Source organism: Cryptomeria japonica, chromosome 8 (assembly GCF_030272615.1).
Source record: "Cryptomeria japonica chromosome 8, Sugi_1.0, whole genome shotgun sequence".
NCBI classification, from domain to species: domain Eukaryota; kingdom Viridiplantae; phylum Streptophyta; class Pinopsida; order Cupressales; family Cupressaceae; genus Cryptomeria; species Cryptomeria japonica.
The window spans coordinates 113,338,221-113,361,736 of NC_081412.1; the positions used below are offsets into that span (position 1 = coordinate 113,338,221).

Genomic DNA, 23,516 nt, shown 5'->3' on the forward strand with positions numbered 1-23,516 from the left:
AAAACCTACCAATGAGTGTCGTTGTCAGGTATAGCAAGTCTAACCACTACCTAGACTAAATGCTTATTCTCCAATAATTTTGTCGCAGGATCAAAAAGGGACCCCACCGTAGCCATGCGGTCAGCCACTTGATTTTCTTTCCAGGGAATTCTCTGAATATTGAAGGCTTCAAAGCTCTCAATCAAGTCCCAGACCCTATGGCAGTAAGAACGCATGTGGACATGCTTCGCAGCTGAAAACCCGCGAACTTGATGGACCACCAATTCCAAATCTCCCAACACTCTCAGTCGCTTGACCCCGTGACAATCCGCGAGGCTCAAACCGTGAACCAAGCACTCATACTCAGCCTCGTTGTTTGAACAAGCGAACTGGAGGCAGAAAGACCTCAAGATCTGTTCTCCAGAAGGCGAGGTGAGACAAATACCTACTCCGGAACCAGTTCTACATTTGGCCCCATCAAAGTGGAGGGTCCAGAGCTTAGAGGTTAGGTCTTTCTTTTCTTTCTCTCTGTCTTCGAGGTCTTTTGAGACTTTGGGGATGGGTTGGTCCTCATCAAAAATCACATGTCCCTAGTCCAGTAGCATGATAATTTCCATAAGGATCCGCATCTATGAATTCGTTGAGGAAGACTTCTTGGTCCGCGGATCTTTCTCCTGTTACTTCTTCATCTTCTAGTAATTCCACACACTTCATCTCTTCTCCAAAGATGGACGTGTGGGTAGCTTCAAAGTTTATCATAGCTTCATCAGCTATATGTTCTGTATGAAGGGGCTCAGACAAAATTTTCAACTTGGCCCCATGCTTGGTCCTAAGGATAAGGTGAGACCAATCTAAAGAGAGGTATCCGCCGACCTTGGAAGTGAAATCTTGGGACAAGCAAAGGTCGAAAACAGGGGGAATGTCAATGACTGCTACCTCTTGGGTTACTGTAATGCTAGGGCAGGCAAACAAGGTGAGCGACGGCTTTTTATAATGCCCACGGTCTGGACTCTATTCCCATCTAATTGCATGACTCCTCTGCTCATAGGCTCATATTTCAAATTTAGAACCTCCGCAATTTGTTTAGGCATTACGATGGTGCTAGCACCAGAGTCAATCATGGAGTCGTGGAGCAACTTATTTCCAACAATAAGAGTCAGAAAGAAAGGGTTGGGTTTCGGCTTACCTTCCCTCGTGATAACAACAGCTTCAAGGCCTTCATTAGTAAGTACCGCGGGGGTCCGTGATTGGTCACCTGAAACAGGTCCATTACTTTTTGTGTGTGATCCGGTTGTTGCTGGCTCTGCGGATAGCTTTTTGTCTCCATCGAGTGCTTCCTACAAACGATTCTTTTGCTCTGGAATTGTGAGGATATCCCATAAGGATACGTTTGCGGGGGCTTTCTTCAGTTGCTCCACTATATCAAGAATGGTGGGAATAGAAACCTTAGATTCTTTGGCCTTATAAGGTATGAAACCTTTCACCTTTTGAGGATTGCAAACCACAGCCAGTTGTTCCACATGCTTTTCTATATTTACTCTTGGCTATTGAATCACGGGTTCTCCCGTAAACCGGCGCTTAGAGCGGAGGTTATAATCAAACTGTACCTGTGACATCTTGGCAAATGAAGTGGAAGCATCGTTTGTGAGAACAGTTTCCTCCTCTTCCATCCACGAAAAGAGAGCGTGGTTTGGATTGATCTCACCCTCTTGTTCCATCGACATACTCTGCATTTGAGCAGTCAGTGAGGCGTTATCCATACCCAGAGAAGCATAAACCCCAGCATCAGGGCTCATTCCTTGACTTCTCTACTCCGTGACCTTCTGCTGTAGATTTCCTCTCGGGCAGTTTCGTCGCATGTGAGCATCATTGCAAGGAAAGCACCAAGAGTTGGTATCGTCCACTAGATTATTCTGGCCAGCAATCAACTCTTTGTTGTGGTTAGGGGGAATGGCGTGCAAAGGGGTCGACACAGGGACGAGTTGGTTATTAGGTTGTCCTTGGTTAGCTCTTGTACCACCCTGATATTGATTTGGCTAGTAAAGAGGTCTCCCACCTTGATAATTTAGGAAAGGGGGTTTAGCGGAAGCCTACTACCTTTTGAGGTTGATGATTTTGTTCGAAACAGTTCGAAGCAAATTATTCATGTCATTTACCTCAACGGCTAGGGCAGAAGAAGTGGAAGTGCTTGCTTACTGAGTGTTAGGGTACGTATACATGGATTGAGGGGCGAAGGTGCTCGAAGATGGTGGCTCAAGTGTTTGGCTTGTTGGCTCTGGGAAAAACCAACATGGGTGACCTCGGAGGAAGCTTCCCTGCATCAATTAGGTTATTTTCCGCTCGAATAGCTAGCTCAGGCATCCAGAAGAGTGCTACCTCCCAAGGATTGGATCATGACAAATATGTTAGAATTGAAAGCTTTTAGGTAGTATACAAAAGCCATATCCGTCGGGGGTCGGGCAGATAAGGGTATTCTCTGCCATGTCTTCTGGAATCTGGTGTTGAAGTCAATTATAGCCTCTTGCGGAGCCCTTCTTATGGTTATCATCTGTTGCATAAGAGAAGATCTGTCTCCCTTTTCGATAAATCGCTCAAAAAAACAATCTCCCATCTAGTCCCGGCTTCCTATTGAGTTTGGCGTGAGAGATCTGTACCAGTCTTGTGCTTTTCCCTTGAAAGAAGCTGCGAGCAATCTTAAAGCTATATTTTGTTTCGTGACGTTGTGCACAGTGCACACGTCGGCCATGTCTTGCAAATGCTCCTTGGGGGTCCTGGAACCATCCCCTATGAATTTTGGTAATGCTTTTAAGGCAAAAGTAGGGATAGCACCCCATTGAAGGAAGGTTTGGCGCCCAAGTGACAAAATTTCTTGGAGGTTGGATTGCCATTGGCACGTGAGCTGCCTGAACAGGGATTTGCGCTCCGACGCCTGATACTGCTTGGACCGCAACTAGGGGTGGTAATAATAAGCTCGAATTGGCTGCAGATTGACTCCTAGTGACTAACCTACATGCACCCTCTTTAGACAAAGACAAAATGGTCCCACCGGGCGTGCCAAAAAAAGAACTGTCGATCGATAAAATTGCTTCTATGAAAACAGCCTTATGGGAAACTCAGTGATGGGGGACCTGTGCGTGTTCACTGAGTAAACTCCGGGAATTTACAAGTCGGCTCTTCATATATAAAAGGAGAGGAAAGGGGAAGAAGGAAAACTAAAAGCAAAACTATTCTATAGCGATGCACTGAAAGTGATTTAGTGTACTACAAGCACAGAGAAACTTCACAAAGTGCAGCTCTAAGGCCTATTCAACAATCTACATGCCCAGAAAATTGAAAATGAAATATAAACAATAACTCATTCAACATAAAGCAATAGATACCATTCATCCACTAGATAACAAGTTCATAAAAACATAGTTTAATCTGCGAAGTCTTATAGCACATATTCCTGAAGTTATACTGAATTACAAAAAAGCACAAAAAGATGTTCTTACACACTGAAATATAATGATCATAAAGGCCAAAGGCACAATTTGATTATCCCAGTCTCAAAAGTACAATTCCAAATTTAAGGCGTTATTCTCCTAGCAATTGTCTATATTCTGATTCCCCGAATTTTGAACCCTTACAAAAACAAAAAGCATCCTTTAAATAAGAAGAAACCAACGGCTTGGCGGAGAAAACCAGAAAACAAACACTGTTGGCAGTGTCGTTAATAATCGTGCAAAGCTGAATTAAGACAGCTTTGGCCTCTAGCACAACTACCACCAAATCTCCTAATGGCGGATCAAAATGGGAGAGCCTGCAACCGCTACTCAATCGCATGTTGTTGGCGACGAACACCCCACTACTTCGAAAAGCAACGCAAGCTCACCCTATGGTTGCTTCAAATGCAACGTGGTAGCAGGAGGGAGTTCCCTAGGAACGAAGTAAAAACGTATAAAACGCCTCGCGAGGATCTGCCACGCAGCATGGATGCCAACACCTTTTAAAGACGCGGACCCACCAACAAAGAGCGACAAAGGAACTTGCCATGTGTTAGCATCTCTCAGCACCTTGGCAAACTAGAAAAAGAAAACCCAAACAAAGTGAGCCGAACTGCCATGTGGAAGATGCGAGGAAGCAAAAAAAAAAGAACTCCAGCCAAGGGTCAAAAAAAAAAACCACCACCCGAAAGGAAAACGGTAGACGAAAGTCTACAGTAAGTCAATGGGCCACTAGTTCTTCAATTAGTGCAAAGTTTCTATTCATATCTTGGGTGAGTTAAAAGGGCTTTCGAGAAATATTGGTTTTATTGGCCTTATTAATCTTTTAAATGTTGCCTTTTAAGTCTTTCAGAAAAAAGTACCCCCTTGTCCTAGTCAGACAACGTTGTTTTAAAAGAGGGGTCAATGTATTTCATGACATAAGGCAAATATTATGCCTTTTAAGGTGGATGCCTATGGATAAAAAGGCAAAAAAAGTTAATAAAATGTAATTTATTTCAAAGAGAAAAGGGACGCCTATATGAGGGACTAAAGTGTTTTTCAAAAAAGTTTAAATGGAGGGAAAACCCTAAAAGTGCCCTAACTCTCCCTCTCATTCTTTTAAAAAGGTGGATGAGCTCTCATTTTGAACAGCTTGGTTTTGGCAACTTAAGGAAGTGTTGCTGGAGTGTTTCCAGGAAGGACAATCTGCTGGTTTGAGGACGAAAACCCTCAGCTGGAACACCGGTTTCGGTGGTGGAAGACCACTCAGGCTGGTTACTGTTAAAAGATCAAAGTTTCCAATATTTTTTGGTGTGTATTTTTGGGTGTGAAGATTAAGATTTACATAGTGTTTTGAGTTGGGATTGCAGGCTTTCAGTATGGTGTGTGCTTTTGTGGTGTGGTGTGAGTTTAAATAGATAGTTTGATTTATTTAGTGGGCTGGCGTGGATTCTTGGAGTTCTGGAATTTTTTGTGTGGCTGAAGCTTTCCCTACTCATAACTCTTGGAGGCCTGGTGGCTGTCATTCTGGGTATTGGTCTGTTGTCTCCCTTGCAGATGAGCGCCTCATTTCAAGTTATTATTTGTTATATTTGCTGAAGATCTGATTTCTAAGAGCAAATCGCCTCTAGGGCAGGCCATACAGCTCCATCTTGGCACATGGACATTATAAGGGGTCCCAATCTGCATTCACAGAAGTCTGAAACCCTCTATTAAGGCGCCCAGTTCTGCAGGTTGGATGATAGTATGCTGGAGCAGATTCGGTGAGGTTAAGAGGCTTACTCACAATCTAACAAACTGTCCTGTTAAGTGATGGCGTCCAGTTTGGCTACTGCATACTTCTAAGCATTACTCTCATGACTGTAACAACATTCTCAGGTCTGAAAACATTGTCCTAATGTTCTGATTTCATACTGCTGTTAATCTGAATTAAAATGATGAGTTTCATGTCATATGATTGAACATGTGCTATGCTCTCTTATTGCTGTATTATGTTCAATGCCTAAACAAACATGATGCAAGCAAACTGAAACAAACCATCAACCAAACGATAAACTGGAAAGCAAACACACAGCAGGTCAACTCGACATTATTTCAAAAAAAAAACAGGGGTGTTTACTACACAAACAGTACAGAGGATATTCAAAGAGAAACATACAGGAACTTTAAATGTTCTCTAGCATTACATCTTAAAAGAAAGAGAACATGAGGGGAACTCTGTTATGATATGTGATCATTTTTATCCTCACAAGTCATGTGATCAATTGTTTCTTATAGTTATAAACTTATAAGTTATAGATACACATTTTAACACATTGTCATCCTTGATTTCAACAGGTCCCTCTTCCTGCCAACCACTAGATACTGAAATTGAAGTTGATTTTAATATTTATTAACAAGTTCCACAATATGCATTTCCATTAAGTTGTGAATAGTCCTACAAAATGAAAGACTAGTTTCCCAAAGTTGAATGACTACAAAGCCGACAGGATGTGTCTAAAATTTGAAGATTATGATGGAATAGATATTAGAAACTTCCATTAAGAAAAAAGAAAAACTGCTAAAAAGATCGTTACATTGCATTCAAAACCCACACGAGTGTAAACATTTGTTTTTTCAGCAATTGCAGTATCATCACATGAACCTTGTCCTTTTTTTTTCTCAAGTATGAATAAACCCTATGAAGCTAAAAAATCATTATTACAAAGCACCCTTGTGATGTTAATGATTGCAACTTTGAACGTATCTAAGAGTTAAATCTTGGATAATCTTAATATTAAAATTGACCATGTTTCTCTTGTCTTCCATCTCATTAGCCGAAGTAAATATAAAAAAATAACCAATGAAAAAAATAAAATAACAGCATCAATAGTCACTAACCAATAAAATCATGACTTACTGCTTGTCCCAGCAAAGAAGTTCTTTACATGCTGTTAATGAGTGAAGAGCAATCCCCATCTTTGTCTTGAAATTAGCAACTAGTGCCCAATATCGCACACCCAATCCTTTTTAGAAAGCATTGCTTCTTAAGAACCTGATAAAAACAATACATGTAAATAACTCAACAGTCGGGGACAAAGAAAAATTACATACAAAGGATTCCTGAAAAAAATCTATTGTAGAATAATTTCCAACTCCGGCCTATATTCCAAGGAAATACTGGAAGCTGTAGGAGTTTTATAAATGAGATACACTTGCTTCTGTCACTGCCCATTGTTATTGAAATTTATTTATGGAGAATCAAAATATGATTCTCCTAGCAATAAGTACTACTAGAAATTGCAGAACATATCCACAAGTGAGCATTTTCTAGAACAGCCTGTATAAAGAACACACCCAAAATCTGAAAATAAAGATATAGAAGATCTGTTACAAGCTTGGACTTCAGAGAAAATAATGCAAATTAGCCAAAACACAACAGCTTCAAGAGACACAAGCAGCAGAACTAAAATAAATTTCAAGATAACAAGATGTATTTTTCAAGCCCAGCCTTGAGACGTACATATCATGTAGAAGTCTGGTTAACTTGTATCCCCCTCTTAATGCTGTCAGTAGCTAAAATCATTAAAATTATCTTGTCCCAAAAAGGGAAACTTACAGATAACACATTGACGGGAAACCTCAAAAAATTCAGGTAAAGGGCCCAGGCCATCAGAAATGTTACAATATGCTGGGCAGAAAAATAACAGAGAGCGAGGCCATAACCATTTTTTAATTAGAATTTGTAGATATCATTCATAATCTACCTTGCAGATTACAACCGAAGGGGCACAAAAACACTTCAACATCAAACACTCCAATTGCTTCTACGAAAAAACTATTCAAGGTCGGGATATTGTCATGCTCATCGAAGCTTACGCACTATTAAAACTGCAAACCGCATTACATAAATCACAGTACCCTGTATATGCTTAAACATTTACATTTCTTTTAACGGTGTCATCTGCAATGCTGAGGATGAATTTTGCGGAAGTATAGTTGTCTATGAACATATCTCATTAAAAAAAAATACCCTAAAATTTTGTCTTCTCTATAATTTTTTAGCGAAATTTAAAGCCCATCAATGATAAAGTAAGGAGCGCGGATTTTTTGTTTTGGAAAGAGTGAAACTAACTATATATAAGTACCTCCTCTACTGTTTCTCAAACTATATATTATGCAGCGTCGATCTCCCAAAATCGCCATGAAATATGGTTAAAATTAACAGTTTGTTTTTATCAGCGAAAAAACTAAACGCCACAGTTTAGTTTTGAAGATTATTGTGGGTTGCTATGGTCCACGAAAGAGAGCCGTTCGTGGTAGCAGTAAAACCACATGCCGTAATTCCTAGATAATGAGTGTTCCATGCCATATAAGGCTGAGGACCCCGGACACGGTCCTATGGATGAGACTATTGAAAAGTGCAAGGAAGCCATGCAAGGGTTAGAAGTGAATGATGAGGCATAAATGAGCTACCTTAAGGCAACCCTATCTATTGTTTTATTATGATTGATAAGTATGATTGACGTTATAATTAGTAATTACATTTTCGTGAGTAATGGGTATATTTAGGAGGTGCGTAAGGTCAATAAGAAAAAAAATTGGTTTATTTTTTGCATACATTTGTGCGATATATGGGGTCAATTGGTAGGCCATTTAGTAAGCACGATATTGTTTGTGCAACAAAGGTCTAAATGGAGAAGTGGTAGCTTCAAATCAACTATAAATTTGCTTATAGGGATCCAAGCATGATTGGAACGAAACCTCTGAACTAAGAAGATTATCAAGCTTTGTTACCAGTAGGCTCATGTAATGTTTGGAAGAGGGAGGGAGTGAAAGATAGAGGGGGGAAGAGAGGGGGGTGGGGAGAGAATGAGATAGGGGATAGAGATAGTGAAGAAGATAGAGACTAAGATGGAGATGGAGAAGGAGAAGGAGAAAGAGAGGGATATGGAGAGATAAAGAGAGAGGGGAGAGATGGATAGATAGAGATGGAGGAGATAAATATATAGAGGAGAGAGATATAGAGAATAAGAGCAGTCGAGGTAGAAAGATAGAAATAGGAAGTGATGTATAAAGAGAGTGAGAGATATAGGGGTGGAGAGACGATGATGTAGAGAGTACCTCAAGACTCATTGTCCTTATCTCTCAATTAAGACGTCACAACCCTCTACCATCGATTATTATTAATTAATTTTTATTATTCAATTATAAATTAGTAAGTATTGCATTTGATAAAATATTATTATTTAATTAATTAGCGTAACAACTCCTTTTAAAAAGATATAAGTATGTTTATTATTGAGACAATATCAACTATAATGGAGATAGTACTCTTTGTTTTTCAAAAAGGATTGTGCGTAGTCAGGCAAGGGTCCCACGAGGGCTTAAGTTTCTATTTTTAAAGAAGAGGTGGCCCCATGAAAAAATTATTTTGTTGCTCTAGCATTATTTGGAATCTTTTCCTAAAAAATAGGAGACCCTACTTTTTAGGCCTGCAAATTAAAGCGGGTGAAAATGGGGTGGGGCTAGAAATTGTTGTGCCACCTTTAAAAAATTCCTAAAAAATCTCAGCAACTTCAATAAGACCCCACTCTTAGTGGGGAAGTGGAGTGAACTATTAATGGGAGTTATGAAGAAAAGTATGCAAGTCGAAATAAAAGGAAAGTCATCCTTGTGCTATTGTTACATCAGAGAATGGAATTAATGCCAAAAAAAGGCTAAATATAGCCAGTAAAGGACATGAACATAAGGATTGGCATCGTTAGAATGATAAAAAGGGGTGGTTACCTTGTTTTAAGGGGGACCAGCAAATAAATAATGGCGTTAAGCATTCGTAGTAAGCAACAAAATAGAGGCACCAAACTTTGCAGAGACCTAGGCTTAACCATGCATTAAGAAAAATGAAGGAAAGAAATTAGTAGGTATGCACCTAGAAGACTTAACATCTACATATGTATTCATGCAGTGATGTAGATGCTCTTATATAGTTAGGGATATCATGCAAGGTAAAAAACTATATAATATAAATTGCTCTAATTCATAGCACTGTAAGCACAATTGCATCGATTTGAATTTGCTTGCAGCTTGAGTTATTTAGCTTAGAGGTCCAATTTAATGAATTATCTTCCTTTTCATCTCTACCTTTGTCAAGACTAAACTCTTTCCACCTCTTTCACCTTGTATTTGATTTCTTTAATTATTCGATCTATCCTTTTATGGTGTAGTTGAGGGTCATCGCCTTATGCATGGTTTTGAATTTCTCTTACCCTACTTACCAACATAGTTTTTTGGTGGCTAGTAGATTGATATGCGATTCATATTCCTTGTACGAGTAATGTGTGTCCTCTTTCTTTGAAGCATTCTACCAATCAAATCGCAAGCCTTGTCCTCTTGAAACACCTTAAATCACACACTAAGCTTACACTTCTAGACTTAAAAGTGTTAAAGGCTTAAAGTTGACTTACATTTTTTAGACTTAATATGTTGCTTGAGGTGTGTGGTCACACTAAGAATACACTTCTAGGCTTAAACAGAGTTGACTAACATTCTCTAGGCTCAGTATGTTGCTTAGTGTGTGTGGTTTAAGGTTGGCCTATTTTGTCTCCATTCATGTCCAACTTTTCATAAGCCTTGCTTTTATACATTTAACATTGTGTACTTTTGAAAATCAGGTCACAAGTTCAAATTCCACAAGGTGTAAGGTATGTATGCCTCATTCGTAGCCTTGTTAGATGCCTCCTCCAAGGAATACCAAGGTTTGTGCAAGAGCATTGTAGGCCAAAAAGTGGCAATGGGAAAAAAATGTGGTTTTTACTTTGCCAAATACACCAAATTTTGGTTTGACTTTTTGTATGGGTCAGGCAAAATTTGAATTTGGTTTGTTAATACCAAACTAAAATAGATATCTGTTAGTAATTAGTAACAGATATTTGTTTCCTCACATCATTTTTGTGATGTCATATTTTCAAAAACAAATATTCATATAAAACTTTAGTAAAATTGGCATAACTTTTGCATTTCTTATCAAAATTTTGATTTTTTACAGGCATCGGAAAGGTGATTCAAAGACCTATACAATGAATAAGATAATTTTTTTAGAGTATACACCAAAAACTAATTAAAATCATTCGAAGTTAATCCTTCATTTTTAAAACTTTAAATACTCAGAAATTTCACATACAAAGCCTTTTTTTTCGTTTTTTTGCTCTCATAATAATTGAAACATTTAAAAAGTAATAAATATTAAAATATTTTAATTTTAAATAATAATGAGACTATGAAATTTACATAAATCATCATAGAAGGTTGCCTTGTTGTCTTTGATCTTATGCACACCTTTGTCAAAGTTTACGTAGGAGAAAATGTCCTTCTATAGCTCTCTAGCCTTCTCCCTGTTTACTTAGGTATATCTCACTCTCTCCCCCTCTCCTGTCTCCCTTTCAATTCCATCTCTCTCCCATTCAGTTACTCTATTTCTATTTATATCTTTCCTCTAGCTCTTCCTTCTCTACTTACCTCCCTCCTTTTTCTCATCCCACCTAGATCTTTCCAAAGTTATAGCTATATCTACATATATCTCCCTTTTTCTATTCCTATACCTCCCTCTCTCGCACTATACCTATCACTCCCTATTTCTATATCTCTCTAATAATCTCTCTTCTCTCTATTTATCTCCCTCCCTCCACATGTACCTATTATTTACATGTCTTTATCACCTCCTTTCTCTCCCACTCAAGTGTCCCCTCTATCTCTATCCCCCCTATGGATCTATATTTGTGTCTATCTATATCTCATTATCTCTTAATATCTCTTACTCACTCCATCTCTCCCTCCATTTGTCTTACTCTCTCTACCACTTTCTATCCATATCTATCTCTACCTCCATCTTCATATCTCTACTCTTTCTATATCTCCATTGATCAATATATCTCCTCCTTTGTACATTATTAATCTATCTCTCCCTCTCTTCCTCTATCTCCCTCTCTATGTATCTATCCCTTTCTCTACCTTTATCTATTTATTTACCCCATCTCTCTATATCTTTGGCTCTCTCCCTCCATCCTTCTATATACTCCCTTTATATCTCTCTATCTCTCACTCTTTCTCTCTCCTCTATCTATCCCTGTGTATAATTTTTATATAGCTATTTATCACTCTATCACACTATCTACATCTCTCTATATATCCATCTTCATCTTCCTTTATATCTCTCTATCTCTTCCTTTTTGTATCTCACTCTATGTCCTCCTCTCTATCCATACCTCCCTATCTCTCTAAATATTTATCTTTGTCTCTACCTCTTTCTTATCTTCCTCTCTCTTTATCTTCATGTATATCTCTATCTTCCTCTCTCCTTTTCTATCTCTAGATATGTCTCCATGTTTCTATCCATCCTTTCCTTTCTTTCTTTCTCCCTCTCTCTTCCTAGACCTTAATATCAATATCTATATTCATGTCTCTATCTCTTTTCTATGTGTGTCTATCTCTCCCTCTCTTTATCTCTCCATCTCTCATCACCCTTATATCTCTACTTAGCTTTATTGTTATCTTTATATATCTATATCTCTCCATCTCTCATTCTCAACCTCTCTATATATTTATCTCTTCTACCTCCCTTTATGTGTGTCTTCCTCCCCCTCTACATCTCTATCTTCTTCTCTATCTCTAGCTTCATCTACATAGATCTCTCTCCCTGTTGGTAATGGAACTTGATTATCTTTCTAATTTAGATGTTTTTTGTGTTAGATACATTTGGATCTTAGTTATTTATGAGGTGTGTGGAGTATCTTTCCCCTTTGACTTTTGTTGTTAGGGAGGGAGGGAGAGAGGTGAGAGAGAGAGTGTAATTGGGGGGAAGAGAGAGAGAGAGAGAGAGAGAGAGAGAGAGAGAGAGAGAGAGAGAGAGAGAGAGAGAGAGAGAGAGAGAGAGAGAGAGAGAGAGAGAGAGAGAGAGAGAGAGAGAGAGAGAGAGAGAGTGATTGGGGAAAGAGAGAATGAGAGAGATAGTTGGGGGTAATTAGGGGTTAGGAGAAGAGGGGGGAGAGGGGAAAGTATCAACAAAGGGAGAGAGAGTGGGAGATGGGAAGAGAGGTTGAAAGAGAGAGGTCCAGAGAGGGTAATTAGGGGGAGGTGGGGAGATGGAAGTATCAACAAAGGGAGAGAGGGGAGAGCTGGAGAGAGAGCCCCCTAATTACCCTCTCACTGTCTCCCTCTTCACCTCTCTCCACATCTCTCCCTCTCTCCCTTTGTTGATACTTACTCCTATCCCCTAATTACCCCCAACTCTCTCCCTCATTCTCTCTTTTTGTCCAATTACCCTCTCTCTCACCTATCTCCCCCTCTCCCTTTATTGATACTTCCCTCTCCCCCATCTTCATCTCCCCATAATTACCTTCTATCTCTTTGTCTCTCTCTTCACCTCTCCCCATCTCTCCTGTCCCTTTGTTGATACTTTCCCCTCACCTCACCCCTCTCTCTCTCTCTCTCTCTCTCTCTCTCTCTCTCTCTCTCTCTCTCTCTCTCTCTCTCTCTCTCTCTCTCTCTCTCTCTCTCTCTCCATTTGTTGATACTTCCCTCTCTACCTTTCCCCCTCCCCTTTAACATTTGTTGCTAGGGATGGGAGGGATAAGTAGAGACAAGTTTAGATCTTAAGGGAGAGAGAGTGAGATAGAGGAGAGATGAAGAGGTAGAAATATAAGTGTAGAAATTGAGAGAGTGGGGGAGGGGGTGTGGGATTCAATGAGAGTTAGAGACATAGGTCTAGAGGTAGACGTATAAATAGGGACAAAAAGAGATGGAGGGAGTAAGCAAGAGGTGGAGTAATAGGTTTAGAACTCAAGAGAGAGAGGTAGAGAAAGGAACATAGAGATATGATGGTTTATCAAAATTTATTACTCCTTAGTAAAATGCCTTTTTTTTTTTATTAATTACTCATTTAATATTTCAAGTATTTTGAGATGATTGTTACAAACAAATTCACGGACTTAGAGAGAAGTCATATGCAAAAGTTGTGAGCTTTTGATGTTTAAAAAATGAAGGATGAATTTAAATTAATTATAATTATTTTTTAATGCATAATATTGAAACACTACATATTCCATTATGTATAACTCCAAATCAACTTTTCAAAGCCTATAAAAAAATTAATATTTCGATAATAAACGTAAAAGTTGTGACCATTTTACCAAAATGTGTTTTTCTAGACTTTCAAAATGGATATCCGTTTTGGAAAACATGACATCACAATAATGATGTCAGGAAATGGATATCCATTTTTCTGACATAATTTTTTTCTCTCCATTTTCCACTCGAGATTGCTTTGGGATTCGTCTTGGACATGCCAAACCTAGAAAGTCAACGTGCAAAAAATGTGTTTATAAGTTTTCTTTGGTTTTCCAAATTTCGCTCATGTGGCTGATGACTTTTTTCTACCTGAAATAGATGATACGAAAAAGGGTATTTTAAAGAAATTATTTCCACCAATATAAATTATGTCTTATTTTGAATTTAATAAATAAACATTATTGATTTTTAACATACATTATGTCTAAAGTCATGATTGATGGGCTGATTGAAAAACATAACTTTAAAATTGTTTAACATTTTTCAAAATTCTATGCTTTGCATACTTTATAGGATTTAAAAAAAATGAATTTCATAAAGTTTTGACCAAGTTATGGTGGTCAGACATACAAGTTTTAATATTTTTACAAAGTTCTTGTAAAAAACTCATGACCAATTATTTACTAAGCAAAAAATTACAAAAAAATATGTGTCACATCTAGGCATGAGTCCTCTACTTGTACTTAAAGTGACATAAAAAAAACTTATGTTTTGCTTGTACTTAGGTCAGTTAGACATACATATGCTTTTTATCTTTTTTCCTAAAAATTGAATACCACTACATTGAAATTTCAAATTTTCACCAAATAGATTTTTTTTGATTTTTTTTAAAGAAAATAACTACTAGTTTATAAATTACATTCAATTTGCTACAAATATTGTTTAAACATATTTTTCAAATTATGTTGGTAACCTATTCAAATTTTCATGTCAAGTTGTCTAACTTTGTTATTCTGAATTTTCATCGCCACTTAAGGGCCTAGTTTGGCCTACCATGATCCTACACATAAGTAGTCTCATATTAGTTAAACCATATGTAGGCACATATACAAACCATTCGGTATTGTGGACTATAAGAAAACATTTCTTTCTTTCTTTCTTGGGATAGGATTGTCGTACAATTCGCTGACTTAAGATTGAATATTAGTTTTCATATATAACACTCCTACTAAGTAAGTCTTTCATGCATTTAGACTATTGAATTTAGATTTAAAATGAAAGGAAAAACTCCTAAAAATTTAATTATGCAAATTATTATCTTTTAATCATTTATTCTTGATAATTTTATATTTGTATGTAATAGATTTTGGAATGTATGGGTCATTAGCTTATCAAAATTTTCAAAGATTAATACAACTTAATTTCTCCTATATATATTTAAGCATTGAATATCTCAACTTATTTTCATAATTACTTCTCGATGATATTTAAATATCATGTTTTCATATTGGCAATCTCTTTTATCATTAGAAAACGGAAATGAAATATGTTTGTATTAAGAGTTGTTTAGATCATAAGAAGATCAATATAGATATTAAAGAATTTAAGTAAAGTATGCATTTCATAAAAGAAATCATAGTTTTGAATATTAATTGGCTCTTATATTTAGTTAAGAAATACTTAAGGATGTAATCGAATTATGGTATCATTACTATGACTTTTCATTGAGATACATCTTATTCTAAGTTTCTCAATGTAGCATTTCATATAATACAATTCCCAAAATAACAAGTAATTAGCTTGCATGATCTAATTGTGACATGAGTAATTTCTAAAAGATTGCATTTAGGTAATGACTCAAGTATATGTTTCTCTTATAGTTGCTCTTAGATGAATTAAAAGATATCTCACAAATTAAGGATTCTAGTTCTCATTTTGACCAAGTGATAGTATCACCATAGAACCTTGGAACCATATTATAATCAACGAAGTTTCAATGATTAAATTTTAATGATGTTTTAAGAGGACTTGTTTCATTTGTCATCTATATTGCTTGGGTATTGAGAACTGTGGTTAAGTCATAAATGAATATATATAATGAATACCCCATAATTGACCTTATACTGAATAATATAGTGTATAACCCTTAAAAAAAAAGTGAACATGGTTAGTCAGGTGCTCACTGAATTAGGAAAATTAATGTTGTTAATGAGAATATGTTGTGTTATGATTGGAAATCGGCAATATGAAGATGTTTAGTTTACTATAAATTTTCTTAGATATTAATAAGATGTTGATTTTCTCTACCTTCTCAAATAATATTTTGACTTACTAATTGTAGTCTTGAATATCAAGTTTTTTTTGGGATAATTAAATAGTTTCTAAGGGGCAGCACCCATTGTATTCATTTTGAAAAAGGGATACATTGTCTTCTAGACTATCTAGGACCCATAGCTAATTTTGTTTCCTCCTTGCTATCTTTATCTAGAAATTTGTTAAGCATAATTGTCTTGAATATCAAGTTTATTTAAATACACGTGATTTAATTGGATTTCAAACCTCTAAAAAAGATATCAAGAAGAAATTGCATAGTTTGATGCATTTGAATGTCTATGAGTGCTTTTGTTTACTTATTGTTCAAAGATTTCAATTTGTAGCAAAGACGAAATTGTCATATGCTTATGTATACATTGTATGCTTATGTGTACTTCTAGTGAGTTTCTATATGATTGGTTTTAAAGATATGTTGAAAATGCTTTTTCAAGTTGCTAACTATGATGCGCTATCTTTTAAGAATCTCATGTACTTAATTTTTATCTATGGAATGAAGTGAGTGAACTGTTTTTCATGTGTGCGTAAATCATCAATTAGAAATGCATGGATGCATTATTGTATCTTCATTGATTATTTTTATGGACAATGTCGAATATTAGGAACAAAGAGGGGTAACTTTCCAAAGAAGTGAAGTTTTTGCTTTAACTTATTTGCCAATAGTCATCTCAAAAAGATGCTTTGGTGAAAACTCTTGAAATCATTTGTTAATGATTGTGTTGCTTACTCTCTATCATATCCTAGTATCAAATGTATAGCTATTTCTATGCATGTAAAATTGAATGCTAGATATATCATGTTGCATATATTACATTACTCCTACCATTTTTAGATTGCTAGGCATCCTTGTGTAGAGTTGGGTATTCTTCGTGTTAGGAATAATTTTAGGGAAGCATAAAGCTTCGTGGTTGGGTGGAAAAGTTCTCTGATAATTTTCTCACTCGTGGTGTGCTCGAAGGAGATAGATGTCAGGAGTTCCTATCAAGGTTTTCTTCATGATTTGTTATGTATGTAGTCCATGTATTTGACCTTATGGTCTCTTGTAAAGGAATATGTTTCCTTATGTTCTACCTTGTTATTGGCTTATGTACCCATACCTTATGTCATTCATGTAATTTTTTGTCTATATTCTTTTGTATATGTGATCAAATTGCTTTAATTAATGATTAATTATGCGTATTATATAGATTATGTTAATTTAATAATATGGAGGTAAATAAACCCTAGACACAAAACTAAGAAATAAAACCTACCTCTAAAAATAAATAGTCCAAGATACATTATCCATCACAAGGCAAATACAATCTTTACTAGGATGAAATATAAATTCAAATTTGCAAAAAAAGATAATCACATAAATTCAAACCAAGAAAATATTCAAAAAAAGTTGGGTCATGTCATTCCATCATATTCAACAAGAAATTGTTTACAAAGCTATCACTCTAAATTAGAGATTGTTTACCAAAAATAAAGAAACTTTTCCTGCTAACAAAAACTATCTCATCCCTTTAAAAGGAGAGGAAAACAAAGGCACAAGACAATATGGAATGAAAATGCAAACAAGTAGTGGGCCCACAAGTAATTGTCAATTAAATTATTTTCCTTTCCTTTGAAAGGTTCTAAATATCCTGATTTTGAAGAGTCTAATCTTGTAAATTTCATGAGATCTTCAGTGATTCATTTGTTGTTCGAATTAAGTAAAGCCACACATTTGACCAAATATATCTTATAATTTTTAGATCTTGTGGTAGTAATCTTACGATTGCTCTTTACTAGAGGACTGTGATCTTTTGGTGTTGTGGTGTCCTTTCATTATCTTTGTTTTCTAACCTTGCCAATATTTTTAGACCTCGTTGCACGGCTACTCCATTTGTGACTTTTCTTGGCTCTCATATTGCTTACAATATGATTGGTGCTATCTCTATGACTGTGGGAGCTCCATGTTTTCTTTGAATGAAGAAACAATACTCTCTATAAATATCAAATCCTATGTTCGTTGTCCATGATAATGAGGCATAGATCTTGTCAATGTGCAAATGGATCTCTTCTAAGACCCATGTGTATGCTTCATTATTGTTTTCATGTATAGAGGCTTATGACTGTAAATTTTGAGTCATACACACCTATATCTAGTGGATAGACCCTCATCTTGATCTCAGACCTTGTTCTCATGATGATCCTGCTAACTCGGTCAAAAAAAATTTATCAGGCCCTTAAAACAATCATAGATGACTGTCTTCTTTGCCTCTTGGACTGCAATTTAGAGCTTATGAAGGTGGCATTTGCTTTTAAAGCTTATGTTGTTGGCTTTTTTTTATATCAGATCTTTGTAATGTCCTTTTATCTTTGTTGCAATACTTCCCTTAAAGGGACTGTTATACCTGGGATTGCTCATGTCATATTGCCTTATGACTGTTGTATCATTATTTTGACTTTTCCCTTTTTTTGGACTACTGCTACGAAGGTTTCTCAATTTGATTGTCCATTATTTTACTTCTCATTTGGCTTCAAATAAAATCTTATGACCAATAGATATGAGAGATATAACTCTATAAGATTGTCTCAAAACTTAATAAGCATAACAACAATAGGATCTATCATTTAGACGTTCATATTGTAAAGTAGAAAATTGGGAACCTTAGCCAATTCTCCACTTGAAAGAAAGAGAGGAATTTAACTAAGGTTCAATTTTCACTTGAGAGCGACTTCACATTCAAAAGAGGGGGATGAATCCACTAGATCCAATCCCAAAGGAAGCAAGGATTGAATGCTAAGTAGATTGGGATGGATTAAAATACAATTGACCCTCTTTTGTAAGTCGATTGATTGAATTAAGACAAAGCATGTGAAAATAGTGAGCTACAAATTCGAGATTCAACCATTCACCTGGATCTGAGAGGTTTGAGATGATTCGGAGTTGCTCTGCAAAATCCGACAAAAGTTGCAAGGACCGTGTGTCCAGATAGGGGTGCCCTCCAATCAGTCCTCTGAAATTTCTGTGCGTCGAAAAAGGTTTTTCCATCTTTGCGAATAAAGCTTAATTCTAGAAATACAGTTGTGCACCTATTTTCTGCACACATAAAGAAAGGGAAATGTGTTGAGAATAGGGGTTTGTCTTCAGATCAAACCTTAGTTTTGGAATTAACCAAGTGGTTAAAATAATGTAAATCAAAGGACTGAAAGTAGAAATCCTCCCCTTTGAGGGTATGTTGAATTGATTGAAAATGAAATGTTTACACCTTGTGAAGTTTTACTTGCCTCCACATGGAATTGGGGTTTCATAAAGTAGAATTTTGATCTCCTCTTCAATGCTTGAAAAATTGTCTCAATTGTTGCTCCAAAGCTTGAAGGAAGACTGAAAATGCTCAATTTCTCTTGAATGCTTGGAAGCTTGATCTCTTGAATGCTTAGATGATACATTCGATAGGATTGATAGGATTTCTTGTTATTATCAAATGAGAGGGGAAATCCCTCTTATATACTTGCTAGTAGATTTAATTGACTGATTTTCCAACTTGAGCCAACATGGGAGGGAATTCCCACTTCAAATTTGAATTAGGTCCAAGGGGAGAGGATCAAGGGAGATCCCAAATAGGGGGATCCGAGGGCACTACGCCCTAGTCCTGCCCTATTTTGGGGCAGGATCAAGGTGTGGACATAGCACAAGGTTGATTTGCAGTGATTTTTTGATGTGCATGAGGATATTTAGGTCTCTGATCAGGTCAAGGGGAGCAAACACTAAGGCGAAGACCCAAATTTAGTTGAAAATTGTGAGGGATGCAATTTTAGGACATTACACATATCATATATTTCAAACTTGAATAAATGACTCTCTCATTCATAATACAACTTTTTCTTAATGACCAATCATTTGCTACAGGTAATAAGAATACAAGCTCTTCCTCTATTGTGTTATTGGACTCTTTGATTTATAGATACTAATGAGAAGTTGTCAAGGAGAGGAGATAAACGTGTTTAAGGGTAACGATGTGCATGACTTTTGCATGGGCTTGATAATGTTAGTCCTTGTGATATACAACAATCTCTTCTCCTTCGTTGGAGTCCCATTCCACATGCTCTTTGACATCTACCCGGAGACTCTTGCATGTGTTATACTATGACAAGTCTTCTTGTTGTTCTCTTCAATGAACTGTGGATTTTCTCTATATGTTTATGCCCTTTAACTGTTGTTCCCATTGACTGAAACTCCTTGTCTTAGGTGGCCATGGTGGAGTAAAACTCAAGACTAGGGTTTTATTTTCTTACAAAAGTGTAGTCCATTGTTGGCAAACTTGAAATCTCCTCCTTTAACCCAAGTTAACCTTGCGTTTGGCCATCTTGGTCAGTATGTACATTGAAAATGCTTTTTTGCAGTTCCCTCTGTTGGAATTCAAGAACACTGAGAGGGGGTTGAATTAGTGTTCTACAAGAATGTTTAATTTTAACCTTATCAAAATATGCATTCACTAACCGGTAAACCGATACATATAAGATTGAAAGAAGTAAAGCAACCAATAAACCAATCACATAAATAAATACCATAACACATAGAGTTATACGTGGAAAACCTCAAAGAGGAAAAACCACAGTGGGATTTGTGACCCATAATATCAATCCACTGACCATATGAAGAGATATTACAAAATATAGGGGCCTACACTTGCAGGAAGGCTTACAGCCTAGAGCACACTACTCAGTCACAAAAGGAGCCTCACTGACTACATACAAATCCAGACTACAATCTAGAGAAATGATTGAACTGCAAAGATAACATCTTCTATGCCTGAATACAGTTCCACCTAAGCTCTGTCTATTCCGGTCTGAAACCCTTAACCCTATACCAGAATAATCCTTTACAAAAATATCCTCACATATACAATCTCTCTCATATATTTCGCATCTCCTTCATTATTTACTTCCCAATACATATTCTCATGATATATCAAAAATGATCTGACCAGCTGACCTATATACCCATTTACAATTCATTATGCCTTATGTCGGCTTACAAAGATATTTACAATATGAATATACATGTCGGCTAGTTAACATAAATACATGAACATCAAAAACGATTACCGATGTCGGATCCAAAAGATGTTGGCCTCCAATACTGATAACCTGATTCTAAACCATGTCGGCCTGCATTGTCAGTATCCTAAGAATTACTTCCAACTTATCGGTGCCAGTGCACGTGAAGTGTTTGTGATGTGTCTGTCGGTACACAACTGAACTAAAATATGAAGTCGAAACAAGTTGCCATGTTGCCATCAATGACAACATATTGAAACCAACCAATTGAGTGTCAATTGCCAACACCCTCTAAAATATAAAGCTGATTTTTAGGATTATTTTCCAAGGATCAAATGGTTTTTCATAAATTAAAAGGCTCTTTACAAGATTTTACAATGAATACAAAAAAAAATGAAACCTCCTATGTCATTATTCAAACAATTCAAGGTGAGAACTTTAATGAAACGAGACACATATCCTCTTAGACCTAAGACTTCAAATAAATAACTCAAAATTGATTCACCTTTTATGTCATATAGACATAACTCACCTAAGGCTTGAGAAACTATAAAAATGAATCAATAAGGGCAATTAGGGCATAAAGACTAAATTGAATAACATTTTGGTGACATCGCAAGGGTGTTTGCCTTTTGAACACATTGCACTAGTAGCCTAAATAACTTCCATTAGGCACAAAGACTCAAAAAATCTAAGATCAACTTGAACAAACTTTAGACCTTGTTGTTACAAACATGGAACAACACTTGAGACTCATACTTGACTATTACAAAAGCACGACACACTTGGAGAAAAACTAAGCTAAAACATAACTGAAAACTACTCAGAAAGAACTGAGAACCTACTGTTAAAATGAATTAGCAACACCTAATCTGAATGACCTGAAAACTTGTGCTCCAACACTTGGAGGGATACAAACTAAACTATAACATGACTGAAAAACCACACCTAGACTCTAAACAATGATGCTTGAACACCTTATTAATATGTACAAAAGTTTCAATATCACCTCATTAGCAGAGCTTGAGGTGCATCCCATTGACTGGGATATCCATTTATTCTCCATCCAACTTGGATAGATGATAAGAATTATGCATCTTGCAACTTGTGATAATACAAGGACCACTCTTGAACTTGTTTCACTTGAAAACCAATTCACCTCTGAAAATTCTTGGGGTTGCCTTCTTATCAAAAGTCCTCTTCATTTAAGCATGTCGATTCTCAAGGTTTATGAGAGCTTTCCTCCTTATTTCTTCTAATTCCATCAACTTAGCAAATTTGATTTGCATTGGTTCCTCCTCCATCATTTCTAGCTCTTGGATCAGGCTCAAGGTTGGTAATTCCACTAAAATTGGAAGCCTTGCTTCCTTACCATAAACTAACATACATGGAGAATTACATGTGGACCTCTTCAAAGTAATCCTATTATCCCATAAGGATAACCTCAACTTGTTGTGCTAACTTCTTTAATTGTCCTCTATTGTCCTTTTGATGATCTCAATCAAATTCTTGTTAGTGGACTTGACCTATCCATTATCTTGTGGGTCATAATTGGATGACGTATTCGAATATATGTCATTTTCAATACCCCAAGTAGTCACTTTTAAACCAATAAAAGCTAATGCGTTAAATAAAAAATAATTGACTATGGAACAACAAACCTTGCAACCAAATCTTGATAGAAACTCAGGACAACAGTTTCATTTGCTTCTCTCAATGCTACACCTTCTGTCCACTTAGTAAAATAATCACTTGTTGTCAAGATCCATCTATGACCAACACTTGAAGGTGGATTAATAGGACCAATAAAATCAATACCCCACTTCATAAAGGGTTGCTTCACCTTTATACGTTGCAATGGAAGGGTTACCAATCTTTGTTTCCCTGCAAATAATGAACATTTGTTACATTTTCTTACATATTCATGAGCATCCTTAAACAAATAAGGTGAATAATAACTAGCTCTCATGATTTTATATGTTGTTGTTCTTGGTGCAAAATGGCCACCAGGTCATCATGAAACTCTTCAAGAATCCTACTTGTTTGATCAGACTCAACACATCTTAACAACATTCCATTATAGCCTTTTCTAAACAAAACTCTTTTAATAATCACATATGGAATAGCTTGAAGTTTGAAATACCTTCTCTTTGCATTATCTAAACCAATGGGACACTCACCAATTCGAAGATAGTGTACCATATCTTGAATTTAACTTGAAGTAGGTGCTGCTACAACTATCTCTTCTTCATCATCAAGCACTAAGATAGCCTGATTTTCACCTTCTTTATTGTATCTACATCTCCAACTAACTACTTACACAATCGCTTACCTCTAATTAGCTTTGTAACTTTGATGTCAATATTATACTCCATTACTTTAGTGATCCAACCATCTCTCTTATCATTCAAATCTTTACTCAACAAAAATTCTTTCACGTAAGGGTGAGCAACCAGTAAATGTTTCTTATTATTTGAAAGCATTCATCTAAACTTCTTGAGAGCTCTAATGATAGCCAATACATGTTTTTCAACAAATGAATATGACAGCTCATAATTTTTCAACACATAACTAAAAAATGCAATGGGCTACTCTAAACCATCCCGATTTTGTTGAACCAACATTGTTGAGATTGTCTCAACACTCCTAAATGCATACAATATT

At 36.4% G+C, this 23,516-nt stretch overlaps 1 protein-coding gene across 6 annotated transcripts in view; it reads right to left on the reverse strand.

The window, feature by feature from the left end:
• The window catches only part of LOC131031277 (FAD synthetase, chloroplastic), a 90,139-nt gene extending 82,294 nt beyond the window's left edge, over nt 1-7,845 (reverse strand). Inside the window, exons 1-2 of one of the 6 annotated variants that reach the window (XM_057962353.1) lie at nt 7,574-7,845; nt 6,346-6,480 (exon numbers count right to left, since the gene is read on the reverse strand). In XM_057962353.1, coding sequence (XP_057818336.1) covers nt 6,346-6,404 — 59 coding nt within the window. In that variant the 5' untranslated portion in view covers nt 6,405-6,480; nt 7,574-7,845. Of the gene's footprint in view, nt 1-6,326; nt 6,483-7,192; nt 7,340-7,369; nt 7,525-7,573 lie in introns of those variants that run through there. The other 5 variants (XM_057962354.2, XM_057962355.2, XM_057962358.1 and 2 more) reach the window with 5 other exon arrangements.
• Nucleotides 7,846-23,516: the final 15,671 nt, after the last annotated feature.